This window comes from Spinacia oleracea, chromosome 2 (assembly GCF_020520425.1).
Source record: "Spinacia oleracea cultivar Varoflay chromosome 2, BTI_SOV_V1, whole genome shotgun sequence".
Classification (NCBI taxonomy): Eukaryota; Viridiplantae; Streptophyta; class Magnoliopsida; order Caryophyllales; family Amaranthaceae; genus Spinacia; species Spinacia oleracea.
Window position 1 is genome coordinate 60,835,843 of NC_079488.1, and position 20,339 is coordinate 60,856,181.

The following is a 20,339-nucleotide window of genomic DNA, read 5'->3' on the forward strand; positions in this document are numbered from 1 at the left end:
AGTTTTCTTAGGTCTTCCGCTACCCCTTGCAACCCTATCACTTTGTCACCCTTCTAGCCTCCTAACCGGAGCATCACTTGTTCTCCTTCTTACATATCCAAACCATCTTAAACGATTTCCCATCATCTTAAACTCAATCGTGCAACCCCTACTTTCTTCCTAATAATCTCATTCCTCAATCGATCCTTAACCCACAAAAAAGTTATCATATTAAGTAGACACGAGAAGCTTATGTCCATGTAGAAAAAGAGGGCTTTAAAAGAAATGTCGAGATTACATCTGAATTACAATGACGGTACGATCCCTATGTTTGAACGAAATGTCAAGATTACTCGAGACAACAACAACAAATCTGTCCATCCTTGCACGTGTCACACCAAAATCTTGCTTTTTACAAGTCTTTAAATATATATAATTGAGTTTGAGCTTATGGACATTTTTTAAGATCTGAATGGTATAGAAGAAAGGAGAAGAAGATGATCATCTATTGATTCAAAGAGAAGAATGATTATAATGAATATGCACTTTCATAAAATGCTAGTACTAACACACAATAAATGATAGGCTATTGTGTTACCTGAAATTAACAAATTTAGGATTTCTTCACTGCAGAAAAGTCCTAGAAGCAGAGCGTTACAATTGGGCTGCCACTAGAGGTGTAAATGAGGAGATGTTGATGGAAAATCTTCCAGAGGATGTTCAAAGAGAAATAAGACGCCACCTCTTTAAGTTTGTTGAAAAGGTAAGATACGTAATTGGCAGTTTAACACTACAACAAACTATGCAGATCCAATGTGGGTGGACTGCTCTGGAACTACCACCTAATGTTAATGATTCAAGCCAGAAAATTTATTTGAATATGTTTAAATGACCAGTTCAAGTTGGACATCTAGATGCAATCATCTTTTGGAGACGTTTAGTATTCTAATTAAATTGGATGGAAAAAAGATATTGGCAGATGGCAAGCAGACATAGTTATAACATGGGAAGGGCCAAAAAGGAAGATGGAAATGATCTGCCAGAGGGGGGGGGAGTGGTAACTAAATTATCAATCTTTTCCCAACCGAAACAAATCCAAATATTGATAAATGATCAACCAGACCAGCATCACTTAAGTGGTTGTAATCACCTGTCATAAGGCTCCCTGCTTGGGCTGAAGTATGTAATACTAATTTACCATATCTGTTGAACAAAAGCTCGAATTTTAGGTTTATTTGGAGATATCACCAGCTTTTCTAAATAAACAATGTAATGACCTTAATGCGCTGCATCACTTCTCCTTCCCTTCCCTTCCTTATGTCCTTTCCTCTCCAAGGATGGGCAAAGAAGAGTCCAACTTCGTCTTTTTGCTGATCCCAAGTACTTGTAAGTTGTAACCCAAATCACAGACAAAGAAGATAATTTGTAGTGCATATATTGGATTTATCCCTCTCCTTTTCTATCTTCTGTTAATATATCACCAGAGTTTCTGTAATATTATCTTCATTAATCAATTTCTTTCCGTTTCTCTAGTAAAATTCACATCAATATTTTCAATCCCGATTTATTCTATCTTAATTAGAACTTAACAAGATCTTGCATATTATACTGTACCAACTTTTATCTGCAGGTCCGGATTTTCAAACTAGTGGATGAGAAGGAGCCTATTTTAGATGCTGTTTATGAGAGGCTTAAACAAAAGACTTACATCAAGGACAGCGAAGTTTTATATCAAGAGGGTATCATCGATAAGATGGTATGTATTGTACGGGGGAAAATGGAAAGCATTGGAGAGGATGGTATTGTTGTCCCCTTGTCTGAAGGAGACGTGTGTGGCGAAGAACTTCTTACATGGTGCCTTGAGCATTCTTCAGAGTATAGAGGTCGGTATACCTTGAATACTCTTACTGATGTTTACTCTTTGCGTTGGTGAATGGTATTTTGTTGGTTGTTTCCATGTCTTCCCTCCCCCCCCACCTCTCTGGGAAATGTCTTATAAATTATAATCTTCTGTTCCTTCTATTGTTAATTTCTTTGCACCACCTGGGTTAGAAAATATTTCGGTGATACCGGAATGTATTATGTGTTTATGCCTACTTGGGCCTATAACACTTAATGCAATCACAAGTTTAGTTCACAAATGTCTCACAATTTGAACCTTGCTCTTATGAGTTTACTTCTTGACTACTATTTTTTGTTTTAACCTTTTGAAGGAGGCCACAACTTCTCTTGAAAATTTTATCTCTTTGTATGAACTTTAAAGGGTTTGGAAGTATGAATGTTAACCAATGAACCGAAAGTTTTAATTTATTGTGTTTCAGATGGGAAGAAAGGTAGGACCCATGGACAGTGGTTAAGGAGCAACAGGACTGCTAGATGTTTAACAAATGTTGAAGCATTTATACTTAGAGCTCGGGATCTCGAAGAAGTCACAAGTTTGTTTCCAAGAATCCTGCGAAATCCACGAATTCAAGGAGCAATAAGGTTTGTGAATATCTGTACTTTCTATTCAATTCGTTTAATTGGCAAAGTAGCCTTGGTTATTTTAATCATGTCGAGTCATGATTGGGTTCGGGTCAGTTTCTTGGGTTAGCTGAGATTTTGACAGATTTAACTATGATCACCAACCTTCCGAATTCGTTAACTCACATTTTCTGTTTCTCATGCCAGAAACTATAAACTCTCTGCAATGCATAGCTTTAGCAAGAACATTCTTTTCCGTATAATATGCAAGATATGTGTTATTGCTGAAGCTATAAACTATAGTAATAGTCATGTTAAACGGAGACATATGGTTATAAACTGTACCAATCAGGAGATGTATGAAGATCATTAGACGCTATGGTTAAAGAGCAAGAGGTAGATGAAGGAAGTTTTGGGTGAGATGTTGAGGTAAAATATAATTCATCTAGGGCTTGATGAGGACCTGGCCTTTAGTAGCAATTTGTGATGTTATATTAGGAAGGTGGAGTTTCCATTTGTGATGTCAATTTGTGATGTCATATATACTAGAAATAAAATATGGTCAAAATGATGCAAATAATTTAGGACAAAGGGGTATAAAGGTAACCATATCACCCTTCAAAAAAAATTATCGATAAAAATATTATAACATAAATATAAAAAGTTAATCAACATATGTTAAATGTTATCAAAAAATGGGTAAAAGTTAATTGTACATCGGTAGCGTGGAAGACATTTTGTTTCTTATTATTATGAGAAATAGAGTGATTAAATCACGTATGATAACTTGATTTTTTATTTTTTTTATTCTATAATGGATGATATATCTCAGACAAGAACATACTCAGTTCCCCCTGGATAGTCTTCAACATTTTATTCTGCAGAGTTTGTATAGTGGCTACAACCTGCGTTTTGCTACTTTGGGCACTCTCGTGTTGCATTTTAGTTTACTGTGAATTTCTTATGTGCTGGAATGTTGAATATACAGTACCTCCATTTTTATCATCATATATGGTTATCGTGCTTTACTAGACTTGCCAATTAGCTCGCGTTTAGTTAGCTTCGGGTCAATTCAGTGGAATAAATATTTAGATCGTTTCTGGTTGTTTAAAATCTTTAGATTAAGGCTCCGTTTGGTAGGGTGTAAAACGTTTTCATGGAAAACGATTTTTCCCAAACGTTTATTTTACGTTGTTTGGTTTGGCAAGGGATGTAAAACAGTTTTCCATAACTCACTCAACGGTTGGAAAACCTTTTCCATTTGAAAGGGAAAGAAACCACTCTTCCACCTTTCCTTCTTACCTCCCTCTCATTTTTTTCCCTCAATCTTCACCATCTTCTCCCAATTTCTTTTAAGGGACCAAACAAAGGAAACTAGCTTGAATTGTGTTTTCCCTTGAAAAATGTTTTCCATAGAACATTATTTGGCACTGAAAGCGTTATACATCAAACCAAACGGAGCCTAAATTCTTATGTGGCTCTGCTAATTAGATTATAATGGAAGTTTTACTCAATATTAGTCATTGGTTTTATTTCGAATAGTGTCGAAATTAGGTTACTTTGTTTCGTTACAGTAAAGATCAAAATCAGGTAACTTGGATACATCAGTCTTGATAGATATATAGTGCAAAGTTCACTTCTAAAAATCTAAAGGCTGCTTTCTTTAATATCGTAATGCATACATTTTCCAGGTATGAATCCCCGTACTATAGATGTCGTGCTGCAACGACAATTCAAGTCGCCTGGAGATACCGAAAGAAGTGGCTAGATCGCATAAATTCTAAAGCTAGTTTGAGAGCCGATAGTCGCATGTAAAACAGGTTGTTTGTAGGTACTGATTTGTTGTAGTTATGTACTACTCCGTAAAAGTTCTGTTTACTTTTTTGCATCTTTATACATAATGTAAACCTGTAGTTCGAAAGAGACTATTGTAAATATCTAATTGTCAAACCTTCCGTTTGACAAGCCTTACTATGTTGACTTTGTAAGCTAACTAACTATAAGGAATTACTTCCTCCGTCCCGGAATACCGCACAGTTTTGACTGGACATGTTCGGCAATGCATAACTTTGTCCACCAATATCTTTAACTGCAAATTTTAAAAACTTACAAATCATTAATATTTTGAAAATATATATTAATATGAAGCCAACATTTATACACTAACATTTATTTTCATTAAAAATTCTAAGATAGTCATTATAATAACGACCATGGTAGGGAATTAATATAGACCACAAATTGGTTTTCTTTTATCTTTTTTTTATCCAAAAATCATTTAATTGATTTTTGCATCTTTATACATAATGTAAACCTGTAGTTCGAAAGAGACTATTGTAAATATCTAATTGTCAAACCTTCCGTTTGACAAGCCTTACTATGTTGACTTTGTAAGCTAACTAACTATAAGGAATTACTTCCTCCGTCCCGGAATACCGCACAGTTTTGACTGGACATGTTCGGCAATGCATAACTTTGTCCACCAATATCTTTAACTGCAAATTTTAAAAACTTACAAATCATTAATATTTTGAAAATATATATTAATATGAAGCCAACATTTATACACTAACATTTATTTTCATTAAAAATTCTAAGATAGTCATTATAATAACGACCATGGTAGGGAATTAATATAGACCACAAATTGGTTTTCTTTTATCTTTTTTTTATCCAAAAATCATTTAATTGATTTTTGAGAAATATGAAAGATCAATATATTTAAGTTTGTGAAAATAAATAAATAATTTCCAAAAATAATTAGGAACGAATAAAATGTTGATAAATATTTATATAATAAATAAATTATATATGCCGTGTCCACAAGTCCATTATCTGAATTTTGGACACTTCTAAACGTGCCCTCGAGTCCTTCATTTTAGAATATTTCGGGTAGGACTCTTGGACCCGAACCCCCAGCAAAATATGGTTTATACACCCGGGTGCACAATGCTCACTGTGCACCCTATTTCTAAAAGAACATATAGTTCAAATGCAAAGAACATATCATTCATATTCATAGAACATATACTAAATGAACATATAGTTCAAATCCATAATACATATATTGCAAATATTTCATTTGTATATGTACATTGAAATCATTCTTCATGTTCTTTAGATACTCAACAAATGTTCTTCAGGGTGCACCATGAGCACTGTGCACCCGGGTGTATAATCCAAATTGCGTCCTAGCAGTATGATGGAAGAAAAGAAAAAAAAAAGAGTAAGAACTCTTCCAGCCAACTTGAAAAAAATTGAGAAACGGTCAGAAAGCAACTCAACTATAACTGAAATGTGAATAGTTCTCGAGTATCACCCTAATCACGCTATAAGAATATAAGATCACTTTCAACTGGTTACCAGTAAACTATGAGGTCGAGTTTTTCAGAACCCACTCCACTAATGTTGATACACCAAATCCTGTTGCTGAACGTTTCTTTTCATTCCAAACTGGACCAGCCATATCTATATGCAGCCACTGAACTTTCTCATCCACAAACTGCAAAACGTATTTGTGAAATTAGGATTGACAATCAGCAGTGATATAAAAAAATAAAAATAAAAACAAACAAAAAAAGAACATACACACAATCAGGTAAACTAAAAAGATCACCCGTACAGTAGAGAACTCCTTATATACATGCAAGGAAACATGTGTTGCAGCATGTTATAATGAGCAGGAAAGTAACGTTTGTTCAGCCAGCAGGCAGCAGCAGCTACCGCAACTCAAAGAATTCTTTTTGTTCCGGTTTCCTAGATCACTAGATATTTAAATGGTAAATTTAAAGAAAATATGGGAATCGTTGGCTTGGACACAGCCACATGACCCGGAAACAATATTGTGCTAGTATCAGGCTATGAAAGCTCCCGAGCAACCTGTATTTTGGAGTAAAGGAGTGTGGAATAGGTATTCAGCACCTAAACATAGATTCATCTTATGGTTGCTGCTGAAAGGTAGATTGCAGATTTGCAGGTCAGAGAAAGATTGAGAAAATTTGTCTTATATCAGTAATTTGTATGTGATGCTGCTTTTGAATCTCATCAGCACCTCTTTTGTGATTGTGTTTATAGCAATTACTAGAGGGGCTTGTAAAGGTTATCAGTTTCAGAAAAAGGTTTACAATGCAGCCAGGGCAGCATTGGTATATCACATTTGGAAAATAAGAAATGATGTATTGCAAAATAACAAGGTTGTACAGCCTGATAACATATTAAAGAAAATCAAGTTTACTGTAAAAAATAGAATTAGTGTTGTAATAGGGGAGAAGTGTTGGATTGCTGCAAGATAGCCAATGGCTCATCTCTTTGTTGTTTTTCGGCCTTGTAAGGCCTGATGGGAGGTTTGTCCAAAACACACTAGCTTCGTTATAAATTCTTTTTGGTGGAATATTTTTTGATTACCAATAAAATAAAATAGTGTGCTAGTATATAATCAACCAAACACCAGAAGATGACCGGCGGTATGGGCCTCTAGGCTATGATATGGTTACCTTATTTAAAACTTACTTCAGACTTCGTATTACTTAAATCTTATTAGAATCAGAAATAAAGATCCCTGCAGAACCTCAAAATCCAAACCAGATAACCATATTTCAGGTGCAGAAAAGACGCTTCTGGGCATGTGAAAATAGAAATTATGATATTAAATATGCGCCTCGATATATTTGTTGTAGAGTGGAGGTGAAATAATCCTAAATGTTAACTCCAGCATGTGGTAACCAGAAGTAGGGGGTTGACATGACCGAACATGGATCTCTAGAATGTTTCAGTTTTGACGTTCCAGCAGTCAGCATGGTGGATGGCATGTCATAACATTGACTGGTTATGGTTACAATTTCAAAGAGTGGCAATTGAAAGGAGTTTAGAAGATGATAAAAAATCCTTAAACATAATTAATACGAAGTATAAGCCTTTAGGAAATTAGAAAACTAATCTAGAAAACAGACTCCTTGTAGTCTCTTTTTCTTTCTCTTTTGTGTTCATTTTCAGCCACAGAAGCATATGATTGTTCCTGGACTTCATCTCCTTGCCTATGGACGTTCAACTCAGAACCACATTAATGCTTGTGTTCTTAATTTCAGTTTACTATTTGTTTCATGTTTATCAAATATTGTCTCAAAGGTTCCTAAAATTTTAGTGTTTAGCACTTAAAGATTCCTTCTTTTTAACAATAGGCATCACAAACGAGCTAATCAGCTAATGTTCTTGATTTCTTTAAATTGGTCAATATGTCGACAATAAGTATCAAATGTCACATTAAGTCTTTGTGTGTCTTTCTAAAAGGATCACTTATGTTTCAACAGCTCCCAATAATCCTTCCACTTGGACTGCATCTTATTCATTTTTATGTGAACTAATGTTCATGCACGCGATGCGTGCTTGACATTTTATATGAATATTGTAAAGAAAAGGTCATACGGAGTATGTAGTTGCTTCAGATAAATGAAAAGATTGCATATTTTAGGTTTGAAATGATCTTTTTCTAGAGTAGATGATTTTTTTTGGTTTCATTTAAACGAATTTAACACATTAGTAAGGGTATAATAGGTATTTCATAGTGGGACACAAAAAAGTCTACCACCTCAGGTGTTTCTTATAGAATAGAAAAGAACTGATATGTCTTCTCTTCGTCCTGTCATAGATCAAGTCTTCTTGATGTTGGAGTAAGTAGGCATTTTACATTAATTAATTCCCCCCTTTCACTAAAATTGCAACACTTGCAATTTGCACAATATTTTAGGGAAGAGAAGAGAGAATGCAAGTAGGTTGATAACCCACGTCATTGTACAAAAATTAAAAGTATATCTTGAAGAAGATAGGTAAGAAAGAGTGGCTCAAGTATGAATAAAGTGGGTGAGTGTTGCAATTTATCAAAAAATTCAGTGTTGCAATTTTTTCAAAACATCCTAAATTAGCAAGTGTAGCAATTTTAGTGAAATGGGGTAAGTATTAGTTAGTCGCACATTAGGATCTTAGTATATTATATATTTTTTCATAAGTTTTAGAGTTTTATGTTTTTAGGGTTTGTTAGTCAAACCCTATATACAGGGATCTATAGTCTTTTATTAGACAGACATGGATTATATGAAAAATGAGTTGTGCTTTTTGTGCTTAAACCTAAGTGAGAGTATTCTAGTTTAGATTGCAAAGTGGAATTTAGTGTGGTTGCCAATAAATTATACCTTAACAGACATTGCCTTCCTATAATCAACAAAACACGCCTCATGCCTCAATACCAAAGAATGGTAACCAAGAAACCACTGCTCTTGCAAATCCGTCAGCTTGTACTTTATTACATTATCACAACCAAGACTTCTAAGTTCAAAATTTGTTAGCTAACATAAGTTTGTTAACAGAAGTCAGAAATCACAGCCCTTTCCCCTAACTAGCGAATCTGTCAGCTTGTACTGTATCAAAACTATCTCTCAATAACTCTCCTTTTTATTACATTATTCAATTTCTCTTGAAATATGCAAATGGCCTCTTTTAGGTAAATGGCCTATCATTAGCTTTTCTATTGACTTTTGGCTTTTTCATTTGGTCAAACGAACCAAAACTTATGTTTGCTTAAGCCAAAATAAAAAAGCTAGCTTTTGGCTTTTGAAGTTGTTAATACATCAAAAAGCTGATTTTACCAAACATGTTTTAAAACTAATAAAAAGTCAAACAAAAAATACAAGAATAGCCAATTGCCAAACAAGGACAATACAATCCTATGTGGCATTTCAATAGACGATCTAAACAATGTAATCTTGATCCAACCATTTTTTACCCTAAATCCCACAAGTGACTTGCGCAATTTCAATGGCAAAATATATTCCAACTCAGAATAAGAGGTGTTGCTTCATCTTCAAATACCGCCAAATCATTTAGTTGATCAAGACCGCGTTTTACGATTACCTTTAGGGGGCGTTTGGTTGGGGGTATTTATTAAAGGGAAAGGCAATCAACTACCTTGATTCCCTTTGTAGTTGTTTGTTAGACCAAATCAATCATTCCCTTTACCCTCATGATCCCCAACTTTCCTCTACCTTCATTCCCCACCCCCACCCCCACCCACACCCCCCACACCCCCCCCCCCCCCCCAACCCCAAGGCATTATCCTTACCACCAAAGTCCTCATCACCCAACTAACCTCAACTTCCACTTTGACCACCCTTGAGGCCTTAACCTATCACTATACACCACCTGCCGGCTAACACCACTACAACCACCAGCGATGTCGTTAAAGCAACCATCACCCTGCCTCCACCGAAAAACTACTCCAACTCCTTAAAACCACCCTTGCCATCACCAAAAATCTAGCTTATCTACCACAAAACCACCAACCCCCCACCGAAAACAAGCCCACCCATCCCAAAAACTATTTCAACCACTTAAAAATCATAACTCCTACCATAAAAACAACACCAATTACAAATAAAAATCCACCAAACTACAAGATCTAAGAGTTAAAGATGAAGGGGAAGAGAGAGAAAAAAAGATGCTAAAAGAGAGAGAATGAGGTGGGAGACATGGGAGCAACGCGGCGGCGGAATGGTAGCATTGGTGGCGAAGATGGATGGAAGATGATGGCAGAGGTGGAAGGGAGGGGATGTACTAATGGTTTTAGATTGAAAGTGAAGATGACCTATGCGTTTCCTTTTTTATACAAAACAAAACTTGAGATAAGAAAGGGCATTTGTTTTCCATTCTCTCTCTTTCCCTTTTTCACTGTCATTCCCTTTACCCTTCACGAACCAAACAGCCCCTTATCATTCCCTTTACCCTTCACGAACCAAACAGCCCCTCACTGCTCTATGTAGGTACTTTTGTTTTTACCTTACTCTTGAAGTATGGTTGTATGGGTTTTACACTTTTACTAGTGTGTTTTATTATCGTTATCATTTTAATGTTATTATTATTAGTGCTTTATAGCTATATGAAACCTAATGACAAGGCGTAAAGTGCATGTAAGGAGCACACCACTTCAAAAAATTACTTCAAACTTTTGATGTAAAAGACATAGTTGTGCGTCTTCACCTTGCATAGTCTTAGAAAAGTGCTTAACGCTATCGTTAATATACATCCTTGAAAGATAAATCATCTCCACAACATATGATTTCCGAATCTTGACCCACTTTTGACCTTTAATCCCATAAGTTACTTACTGCAATGAACTAGCGTAAGGAGAAGGACCACTTTAGGGGCACTACAGGGGTTGCAATACAATTCAGTTAGGAGTAGCATGAGGAGGCCGGAAGATAAATGAGTTAGTAGAGGAGAAATGCTACAAATGAGAGCAGATTAGGGATTAGGGAGAGATGAATCATGAAGATTATTATTGAGTGACTTCTATTTTTGCTTTATTTTTAGCTTATTATTGTAGCAATCCTTTGGTGTTTTAAAAAAAAATCATAATTAACTATCTATTTCCCCCCAATTTCTTTTTCTTCACGCACGTTTCTATATTTCTGATTTTCTACTCTATAACTCGCTTCTTATGATTATCTTTAGCGCTTTCAGGAACTCTCTTGGTTTTACCTTATTATTACGTTATGGGTTCTAATAGAGTATTATTGAATTTTGCTATAAATTTTTTTATTACTATTGTTATTTTATTTTTGGTATTAGTAATGACTAGCGAGGCCTCGGGCTTCCAAATTTGTGCTAATTAATTACCCTAGGTTCATTAATTAACTAATTAATACGGACTATTTTTGCTTAGTTAGCTTGCAAGGAATGTAAGTTGGATTATACTTCCCCGTATATACTAGTCACGTGTCAACAATTATAGTTGGACGTATATGAAATGAAAATCAGATTTTTAAGCTTTGCTTCAAGAGAATCCCTGTTATGAGTCAAACTAGTTGTTAACTAGGGTTTTAGGGTCATTACTCCTAAGATAAAAATATAGAAATAATTACCTTCTAAGAATATCCTTTAATTTTCCATCACTAAAATCAATTGAAACCTAAAGGAGATGGGCAATGAAGAGTTTTAGTTTTAGGTCCTGTGATTTCAGATGATGTGCTTTTCAATTAGAATGATGTATCAGAAGCTGTTAGGTACCCACAATAAATTGCCTCGGGGAAGAGTACTAACTGCTATGCAATAATAGTGCAATTCCTAGAAGCCAGCTATTAAATGGCTCTGTGGGGAAGAGATTCCCTGCCTTAAATAGGCTTCTTAGAGGAGAGTAGTGACTAATAATACTTGCTGCTTATGCTCTATGAGTACAGAGAACATTGGTCCCCTATTCTTTCAGTGCAGCTACTTTATGGAAGCTGCTAAGTCTTTTGGAGATTAATAGAGTTCCTGATAGAAATGATGTTGAATTTCAGTGGCAATAAACAGTGGGAAAAGGCGAGGTAACAAACACAGGCTATCACATCTGCTCGGAGAGAAATAATCAAAATTTTAATCAGAATGCCAACATCCTGCTGCTAGCCTGCTATTGTACATGGTATTTATTCCAGAATTTTATGCAGAGCTTATGAAGCACAACAGAGAATTCTTCTGAGATAGTTGTTAAATATTGTTTCTTTTCTTTGTTAGGGTAGCTAATAATTATGCTGGTTCTGTTATTAATGGTTTTCTTGATGTTCTACAGGTGTTCCATCTCTCAGCCGCTGCTGATTCGTACTTCCCCTCTTTTGGTAATAAATTCTATTTATTTGCCAAATATTTTAAAAAATCATTTGAAAACTTTAATCCATTAAAGGATCGTCAAGATCCATATTGATTTCAGTGGTACTGTTTCAATTAACCAAGGGCCTATTCTCCTCACGGGGATATATCTTCTTTATTTAGTCATTTCAAACAAGTTTTCAAATAAGTTATAACACTATGCTTTAAAAGTAGCAACAAGCCAACAATAATTAAATGCTGAATAGACATACTTACATTTAGTTAATCTCGAGACTTGACAAGATATATACACCAGTTCCCAAAGGAACAAAAAAAAGTTCTAGCCATAGAATTTATAGTAGCAGAAGATATTGTAGTAGTAAATTGGTTTCAATAATTGAACAAGGTGCTTCTACAATGTAGATAACTATAAGAGTACAAATAGAAAGGAATTGTAACAGTAATGGCATGGGGTATCAGCATGGGCGACATTTAAAGTAAAAAAAAGAAAGGACAAGATGAATTATTGATTCTACCTGTTTCAAAAACAGAGCTGCGGTGATGGAACCACCTTGGCGACCCCCAGTGTTGACCATATCAGCCACTCCTGATTTCATCGAGTCCCAGTAACTGTCTTCCAATGGCATCCTCCATAGTTTCTCTCCTGCAGCCTCTGATGCAGCAAACACCTCTTTGGCAAGTGCATCATCGGGTGTAAAGACACCTGACAAAACAAACAGGGGATGAGTAAGAGATAAGAACTGAATTATATCGAAACCAACAGGGAAGGACAAAAAACTACAGACTGTGCCACTTCTTTTCCTTCAAGATACATTGATTTTAAAAGGACAACAAGATTTATTTGATATCCAAACATTATCAGGGTAAGTAAGAAAATATTGATGTGCTCTGAACACAACATCAACCATGTTTTACAAATTAGCTTTGGCAGAGAAAGATCGTGAATATAAACCCTACCTGCTATGGAAGGTCCCAGAGCAACAATACAGGCTCCAGTTAATGTTGCGAGATCAATTACCTGCAAAAGAAGGTACAACATGAACATAGTAATAGGTGCATGTCCTGGACATATATTTCAGACACAAAGAAAAAGGTTAATCAAAGATAGGTTTTTCTTTTCTACGTACTGTATCGTTCTCATTAGAATTACACCAGTGTATAAAAAGGCACAAGGCGCACTAAGCCAATAGAAGTCCTAGGCGCACATTGCAGGTGAAAGGCGCACGCCGTACATTGCCCAACCCATTTGACATTGCCGAATATGGTGAATGATGGTGGATTGGTGGATAATGGGATGAGGCTGGAAGTTGCAGAGACGAGATGATGAATGTTATTGGTGCATATGGTATTTAAGGTAGGCGGCAATCAGCAGAGGTGACTTGGTGGTGGTGAAGCTGGTGATGGTAGGTAATGGTGTAGGTTTGCAGGGTAAGAGAAAGATGCGAGAGTTGGTGGTGGCTAGTCAGGTTGGTCCGGAAGGGGAGTGGTGGACTGGTGGCTGGCTGGACAAAGGTGGAGGTCATGGAAATATTTGACAGGGAAAAAAGTTAGCTGGGAGGGGCAGGAAGAGGTCAGAGGAAAGAGAAGGGAAGAAGATAAAGAAAGAAAGCTAGTTCAATAGGTTGCCGACACACTGGTGCATTTTGAGAAGATATCAGTATAGTTTAGATTATACTAGAATAACAGACAGTCAGGATTACTATTGTAAGACACTCCATAGTTGGGAATATTTGTTATGAATAAACATTGACCACCTACACATACCTTCTCTACACCTTGATCGCAAGCGTACACCAAAGCATCTGCAAGAGTAAGCCTACCTTCTGCATCCGTATTGTTCACCTAGATTCACATTATGATCCGCAAGCAGAAGTTAGATGCTTAAATACAAAAAAAACATCAACATAGTATAACCAGGACAATATTTTAAAAAGGTATAAAGTACATCAGATAATCACATCAACTCCTTTTAATGCATTCATCAACTCATAAGTTGTAATTGACCATCAAACAAGCTAATTTCCATGACATAAGGAAATCCAACCTCTCTGCACTAAATGCATCAATCTGGAAAAGATAACCATAAAAAGAAAACAAGAATCAAAGACATCCTAATAAATCGCTAATGAATCCAAGATTACCTGAAACCTCCATCCTAGCAACCTTCAATTAATACAGAATTTCAAGTTTAAACAGTATTCTACTTGAAAACCAGAATGTTTGAGTGGCCTAATATTAAAAACGTTCTCTTTTCAAGTGTCTAGTATAACCCTTTATTGCTCTTAAAGATCAAACCCTCGACTTATCATCGCGACCTTCTTCTACAAATACTCCTTGCAGTCCTAATTTGTTAATAAGCATCCTTCAAGGTTACAGATTAGATGCTAGTGATTACCTCATTATCCAAAAAATATAAACAATATCACATAAGTATTTTCAAATAGAACTCACTTCGTCAGACACAAATTTCACATTTCTCTCTAAATGTTTGTCCCACAAAAAACTTTCCATTTCTCTCTTGGTTTTGGTCCGCTTGATATAATAATCTTTTCCATTTCCTCCTTTTTTTAAAAAAAATAATTCTTCCCTGGACTCCCTTAATGGAATGTTGTTCCCACTTTTTCTTACCGCAATTGGAAACAGCAAACAGTACCTAGTAACTAATATTTTCTTCACATATAATTAACAAAACCTCCCCATCAATGCTCTCCGCAAACTATGTGCCAAGGGAAAGGGGAAGTAGTTTTATGGATCGGAGGGAATAACAAATGACGTATTGGTATTAAAAGGGACATGTATTAAATGATAAAATAAGTTAATGAAGTAGACAGATAATATGAGTGGAGAACGTCTTCTTTTTATGTAGGAGTTCCACACAACACCATCTCTGCTTTCTTAGGAAAAGGACATGCACTGCATGTTTGACATTCTCATTCTTCAGACCACACAGTTATAAGGTCCCAGACAGGACTCCAATGTTGTTGTATAACACTTGGCTTAAAAACAAACTAGCCCAAAGCTTCTCTATTAACCAGCTTATAAAGCATATGACCTTCACTAGAGAACAGATATATCAAGTATAATTAGTCACACAGGCCAACTGAATATTTGGTAAAATAAAAATCTTATTACATTCAACAGAGTACCTCTATAGTCTTTCCATTCGAAGCAGTGACTATGTCTCCAGGCCGCATACCAGTCCCACTAATCATGTTTTCACAAGCGGCAACAATAAAATGAACCTGAACATGTCAAACATCATCAATGACTCGTACAGAAAGTGTATTCCAAAATGATAATGGAGAGTACAAATCCACAACTGTCTTTAAGTTGAACCAATTCTAGGTTTCTAGCATCAAAGTAAACATAAAATGGAAACACATTCTTTTTCTATTTTTCCTTTTTAAATAGTGAGAGAAAACATATTTACTGTGACTTACCTCAACTCCAGCAGGTTTGATTTGACCAATCGCTTTTGCTGCACCTAAAACTGCTGCTGAACCACCCATATCAAATTTCATTAGCTCGATTAAACAACCTGGTCCAGTTTTGATGTTGTATCCCCCGCTAAAAAATCAAGGGTAACACTTAGAAGAATGCCAAATTCAGAATCCAAACGCACTTTTAACAAGAAGATACAAATAGAGACCAGTTTTGGCACTTAATCTGAAAAAAAGAGATAAACCTTACCAAATAGGCAAAGAACAAGAACGAAACATAAGAAGAACAAAACTTATCATCCAGAAGACGTTAATTAACTATCAGAAGCAATTACACAATGGAACAACCCCCAAAACTGTCAATTTCTAGGCAAAGAAATGTAATAGCTCTAAGATCATTTACTAATGTATTTCATCGAAATTGAAAATAAGAGTGCAAATCAAACAGGCAATTGAAAACAAAATTGTTTGTCAATTTGTGAATTGATAGAACTATAGAAGACTTAACGTATTTACTTGTCTGTAATGATCGATTACTAGAATTTGTTGAATTATTGGATATAAAACAGATAGCAGACGGGTTTTTTTCACAAAATTGGATCATATAAACAAACCGCTTGCTATTATATGAAATAATTAACAAATTTGTGGCAATTGATAATGACAAACAATGAAATACGTACAGGGATATGTGGCAATTGAGCCCCAAGTCTTGTGTGCAAATTAACCCCCTTGTGATTATAGCAAATTAACCCTATTTCTCTGTGAACTGTGCAATTTATCCCTCAAGTGACATTTTCCAGCCAGATTTAATCCGAACTCATTTAACTTATCGGAAAACAATCATTACTTTGTTTTTTCAGCCAACAAATACATATAGTGATGTTATAGTGTATAGAATACGATACATTTTTTTTGGAATACATAATAGCTCTACACTCCCCGCATAAGCCTTTTGGTCTTCTTTCTTCTCTCTCATGTCACCATCTTCTAGTGTACCCACCCACCCCGATCTCTTCACGTCAAAGGTGCACCCAACGTTCGAAACAATTTAGAAACAGAATATCTAAAATTTATCTTCACAAATCACGTACAAAGTAGCTAATGGTAATACTTCTATACGGCAATCCGGAGATGTTACCCCAGAAATCCACAATAGTCAAACTCCACCATAAAAACAAGACAATTTTATTTAGCATCTCGGGGATCTTGCAGCAAATGGAAGGCGAAATAAAGCAAATAAGAAACTGACGTGATTTAATTTTTTTGGTTTGATTTTAAATTGAAGAGAAGAGAATATTGGTAGAATAGATCTGTATTGACAATTAGAATTTTCATGTTAAATTTTTATTCAATTTTTCTTTAACTTATAATTTTATTATGTACCTATAAAAGAAAAATTAGAATCAATATCCCCATTGCTTGAGGGTTTCTACCTGATCACCAATGTTGAACAATCTCAACTTTTTGTGAGAATGTGGACAACTGCTATGGGATTGAGATGCATAAGGATGGTGTTTTTGTAAGTCGTGATTGTATTCTGGCGAAATTGATTTTTCAGGTTATATATGACTGGAAAATGTCAATCGAAGGCTAACTTCACGAAGTAGGGGGGGGGGGGGGGGTTTGATTTGCGCATGGGACTTAAGTTATGAGGTTCATTTTCCACACAAGCCAATACATGAATTGCATCCCTCAAATGTCAAGTCAGACAACAATAAGACTAAAATCGATTCTAAAATCAGACACAACTCCATATCCAAAGAGTAAAGAACATCTAAAAATCATAAATAATCATCCCAGCAATAACCCACCTGTCAAATGTCAGTCCTTTCCCAACAAGCCCTAATCTGGTTTTAACAGGTCCAATAGGTTTGTAACATAGATGAATGAAATGAGCTGGATTTGCTGAAGCTGCAGCAACCGCAAGGTAGGATCCCATTTTTAGTTCTTTGCACTGTTCCACATTAAGAATCTTTGCTGTTAGAACATCACTGTACATTGAGGCAATCTTGGAAGCCTCTTCGGCAAGTACTCCTGAGGAATAAATTGAACATTGTATTTAGTCATGGAGGCAGAGAGCTTAATACTTTATTATTCCCTTATTCCCTCCTCCAAAACAATGTAAAGCTCAAAAACTAAACAGTTAAAATGTATCATATGCCTTCACAATCTTGCACCGCCCTCTTAGGTAGGTGAACATAGAAAGAAATGAAATTCAACTGAAACCTAACAAAAATTAACAGCCTTACTAACCAGGAGTAAGTACATTAGGAGGTGCATTAACCAGCTCTCGTCCAAATATAATTCCAGAACATGTGTCTTCAACAGTTTTCAGCTTTTTATCTAAATCGATTCCAGTTCCAAGGCCAATAATATCCAGAGTTTCCAGACATTTGCGGATTGGTTTCTTTGACTCTGATTTAAACCTGTTATCTTCGTGCAGTCCGAGAATAGTGCCTGTCACAGACTCAGACATTTCCCAGCTAAATATGAAGTATCACGGATTGGACATGGATCGAACAAGGAATGCAATCGAGGGCTTGAGGGATTTACCAGATGTGATGGCGGAAACAGTGTTTAGCTTCGACTCTGCAGAAAGCCCCTCGGAAGAAGCAAGGAACACAGCAATAGTACGAGCTTGAGCACTCTTAGCAGCTGTGGCAAGAGCTTCACCTAGACCACGGTACGCTACCAGAGAAGGAGGCTGAGAACCAAGTCCGATCAATCCTATCCTCTTGGAACCTAGACCGGAAAGCCTAAGAACAGTGGATTGGCCAGCCTTACCCGTGAAGTCCTCTTCAAAAGAGGCTTCAGCTAACAAACCACCTAGTTGGGAATCTAACTTCTTCAAGATAGCATTTTCGAATTTCATATTGTCATCCATGCTCATGTCTTTCTCCGTAACACCCACAGCAAGCAAGTCTCCTTTCCACTCTACCACGTCAATATCTTTCACCACAAATGATACCTTCAATCAAATCTCAACGGTGGTGAGAACTAGAAATAGAGCGTTTAAATCTACAAACAACAATTTTAGTTTGAAAAGAAAAACCCTAGATAATATTACGAGCCTACTAAATTAGAGATCCAACCGATACAACAGCGCAATGTGTAAACTTGTGATCAAAGAATTATCATAAAACAAAACTTAAACTATACTAAACAAAATGACAACATACAGAAGCAGACAGGCAAATCACAAATGAACACCAAAGTTTTGCAGATAATTGACGGCCTAAATTTGTAATGAATAAAAAAGAAAGAAACAAACCTTAAGAGGTTCAACACTGGCCGGTTGAGTGAGCCCTAAAGTAGCCCGACTGAGAGAGTGTGTCATCAGCCTCCTTCCACGGAACTTAAAAGCAGTAGTAGAGGGAGCAAAAAGACCAAGAATTTGTATAGGTCGCAACTTTGAGATTATCAAGGAAGAGTTGAACGATGCAACCGATGAAGCAGCGTATACAAAAGTGGCTGCCATTATCTGAAGCCACCAACCAAATACCAATCAACAACCAATACAAGAATGCAAGCTCCAAAAAATAACAAATCATAATAAGTTTCATTTAAAAGCTCGCAAAATTTTAAATTACAACCTAAGAGTACTTAAAAGTTATTAAAATTGTTCTCGACAAGAATCAATGTTTTGGTATCGATCTACAATATCATCCATGCTAAAATCCAAAACAACCCCCCCTAAATATAGATTTATTAATCCAATTTTAACAAACAAACCATTTGCTACTATATCAAATAATTTAACAAAGTCTTGTAAATTGATAATGACAAACTCTGAAATAAATATAGTCTTCTATCAATACACAGTTTGACAAACAATTTTGATTTCAATTACATGATTTTACATCCATGATATTTTCAATTTCAACTCAATTTCAATTTTCATAATCTGATAAATCACATTATTTCAACTACAACAATAATTTAACAGGAAAAATAGTCAAGTAACAAATCAGTAAGAAAAACCAAATTAATCATAGTACAAATTACTACTACGTACAAATTAGTCACAGTAAAAGCTAATCTTTGGAATAAACTAATTTACTGCCTCAAATCCTCAACTAAAGCTAGTCGGTTCAATTTTCATACATGAATAAAATTCATTTACTGCTTTAACAGATTTATTATTTGATTATAAATTTTATCCATCATTTTGTATTCCTCTGGCACCAAGAAGCAATTAAGCAAATACAATACATTGAAAAAATTACTAACATTAACTAATTCATCCAAAATATCAAAACAGCCATAACCGAGCAAGAGGAGGTTGTCACCTGTCAGAGAACCGCCGCCGACTGGTGGATTGTAGTTGCGGCGGTCAAGCGGGTGAGTCCGTGATTGAGTCGAGGTAGAGAGAGTCCAAAGAAAGAGATTAGTAAGGGTCTAAAGGCTAGGCTGCTAGCAACGCTTGGCTACTACACCCACTGTTCATTGTTGAAAATGCAAAATAAAAGAGTGGAAAAAGTAAAAGATTAAAAAGTCCTACCTGATAAAAATATAAACTTGTTATGAAATATTTCCTCCGATTCGAAATAACGGGGACAGTTTCTTTAAATAAGTGTGTAAAATAATAGGGATAATGTACTTTGATTCTAATTTTGGTATATGACTCATCATATTTAATGAATTCACACTAACCTTTTTTTTTCCACTTTACTTATAACTTTTCACTCTATCTACTTTTATATTCTTTTTTTACTCATAATTTTTCATCCAGCCTATTCTTTTATTCTTCTTTTCTTACACCACTCCACTCAACCTAATTTTTTTTCTTACAACATTTTACTTTTTCCATATTTATTTCTT

At 35.6% G+C, this 20,339-nt stretch overlaps 2 protein-coding genes across 6 annotated transcripts in view; one reads left to right on the top strand and one right to left on the bottom strand.

Annotated features, from left to right (window-relative positions):
• Positions 1–4,469, top strand: part of LOC110787123 (probable cyclic nucleotide-gated ion channel 20, chloroplastic) — a 28,037-nt gene extending 23,568 nt beyond the window's left edge. For all 4 annotated transcript variants that reach the window (XM_021991693.2, XM_021991692.2, XM_056836860.1 and 1 more), the window contains 4 exons: positions 613–742; positions 1,610–1,862; positions 2,301–2,463; positions 4,134–4,469. In XM_021991693.2, coding sequence (XP_021847385.1) covers positions 613–742; positions 1,610–1,862; positions 2,301–2,463; positions 4,134–4,257 — 670 coding nt within the window. In that variant the 3' untranslated portion in view covers positions 4,258–4,469. The remainder of the gene's footprint in view (positions 1–612; positions 743–1,609; positions 1,863–2,300; positions 2,464–4,133) is intronic.
• A 1,016-nt stretch (positions 4,470–5,485) lies between these two features.
• LOC110787124 (leucine aminopeptidase 1) lies at positions 5,486–19,989 on the bottom strand. Of its 2 annotated transcripts, XM_021991696.2 has the most exons (12): positions 19,808–19,989; positions 18,790–18,999; positions 18,072–18,486; positions 17,772–17,975; positions 17,330–17,552; positions 15,516–15,642; positions 15,222–15,317; positions 13,840–13,917; positions 13,033–13,093; positions 12,591–12,778; positions 5,806–5,944; positions 5,486–5,633 (listed from the first exon to the last, which is right to left on the bottom strand). In XM_021991696.2, the coding sequence occupies exons 2-11, from the start codon at positions 18,994–18,996 to the stop codon at positions 5,813–5,815; spliced, it is 1,731 nt and encodes a 576-aa protein (XP_021847388.1). In that variant the 5' UTR covers positions 18,997–18,999; positions 19,808–19,989; the 3' UTR covers positions 5,486–5,633; positions 5,806–5,812. The 2 variants fall into 2 exon arrangements, with proteins under 2 accessions (XP_021847388.1, XP_021847387.1); XM_021991695.2 differs by lacking the exon at positions 5,486–5,633 and having other exon boundaries at positions 5,668–5,944.
• Positions 19,990–20,339: the final 350 nt, after the last annotated feature.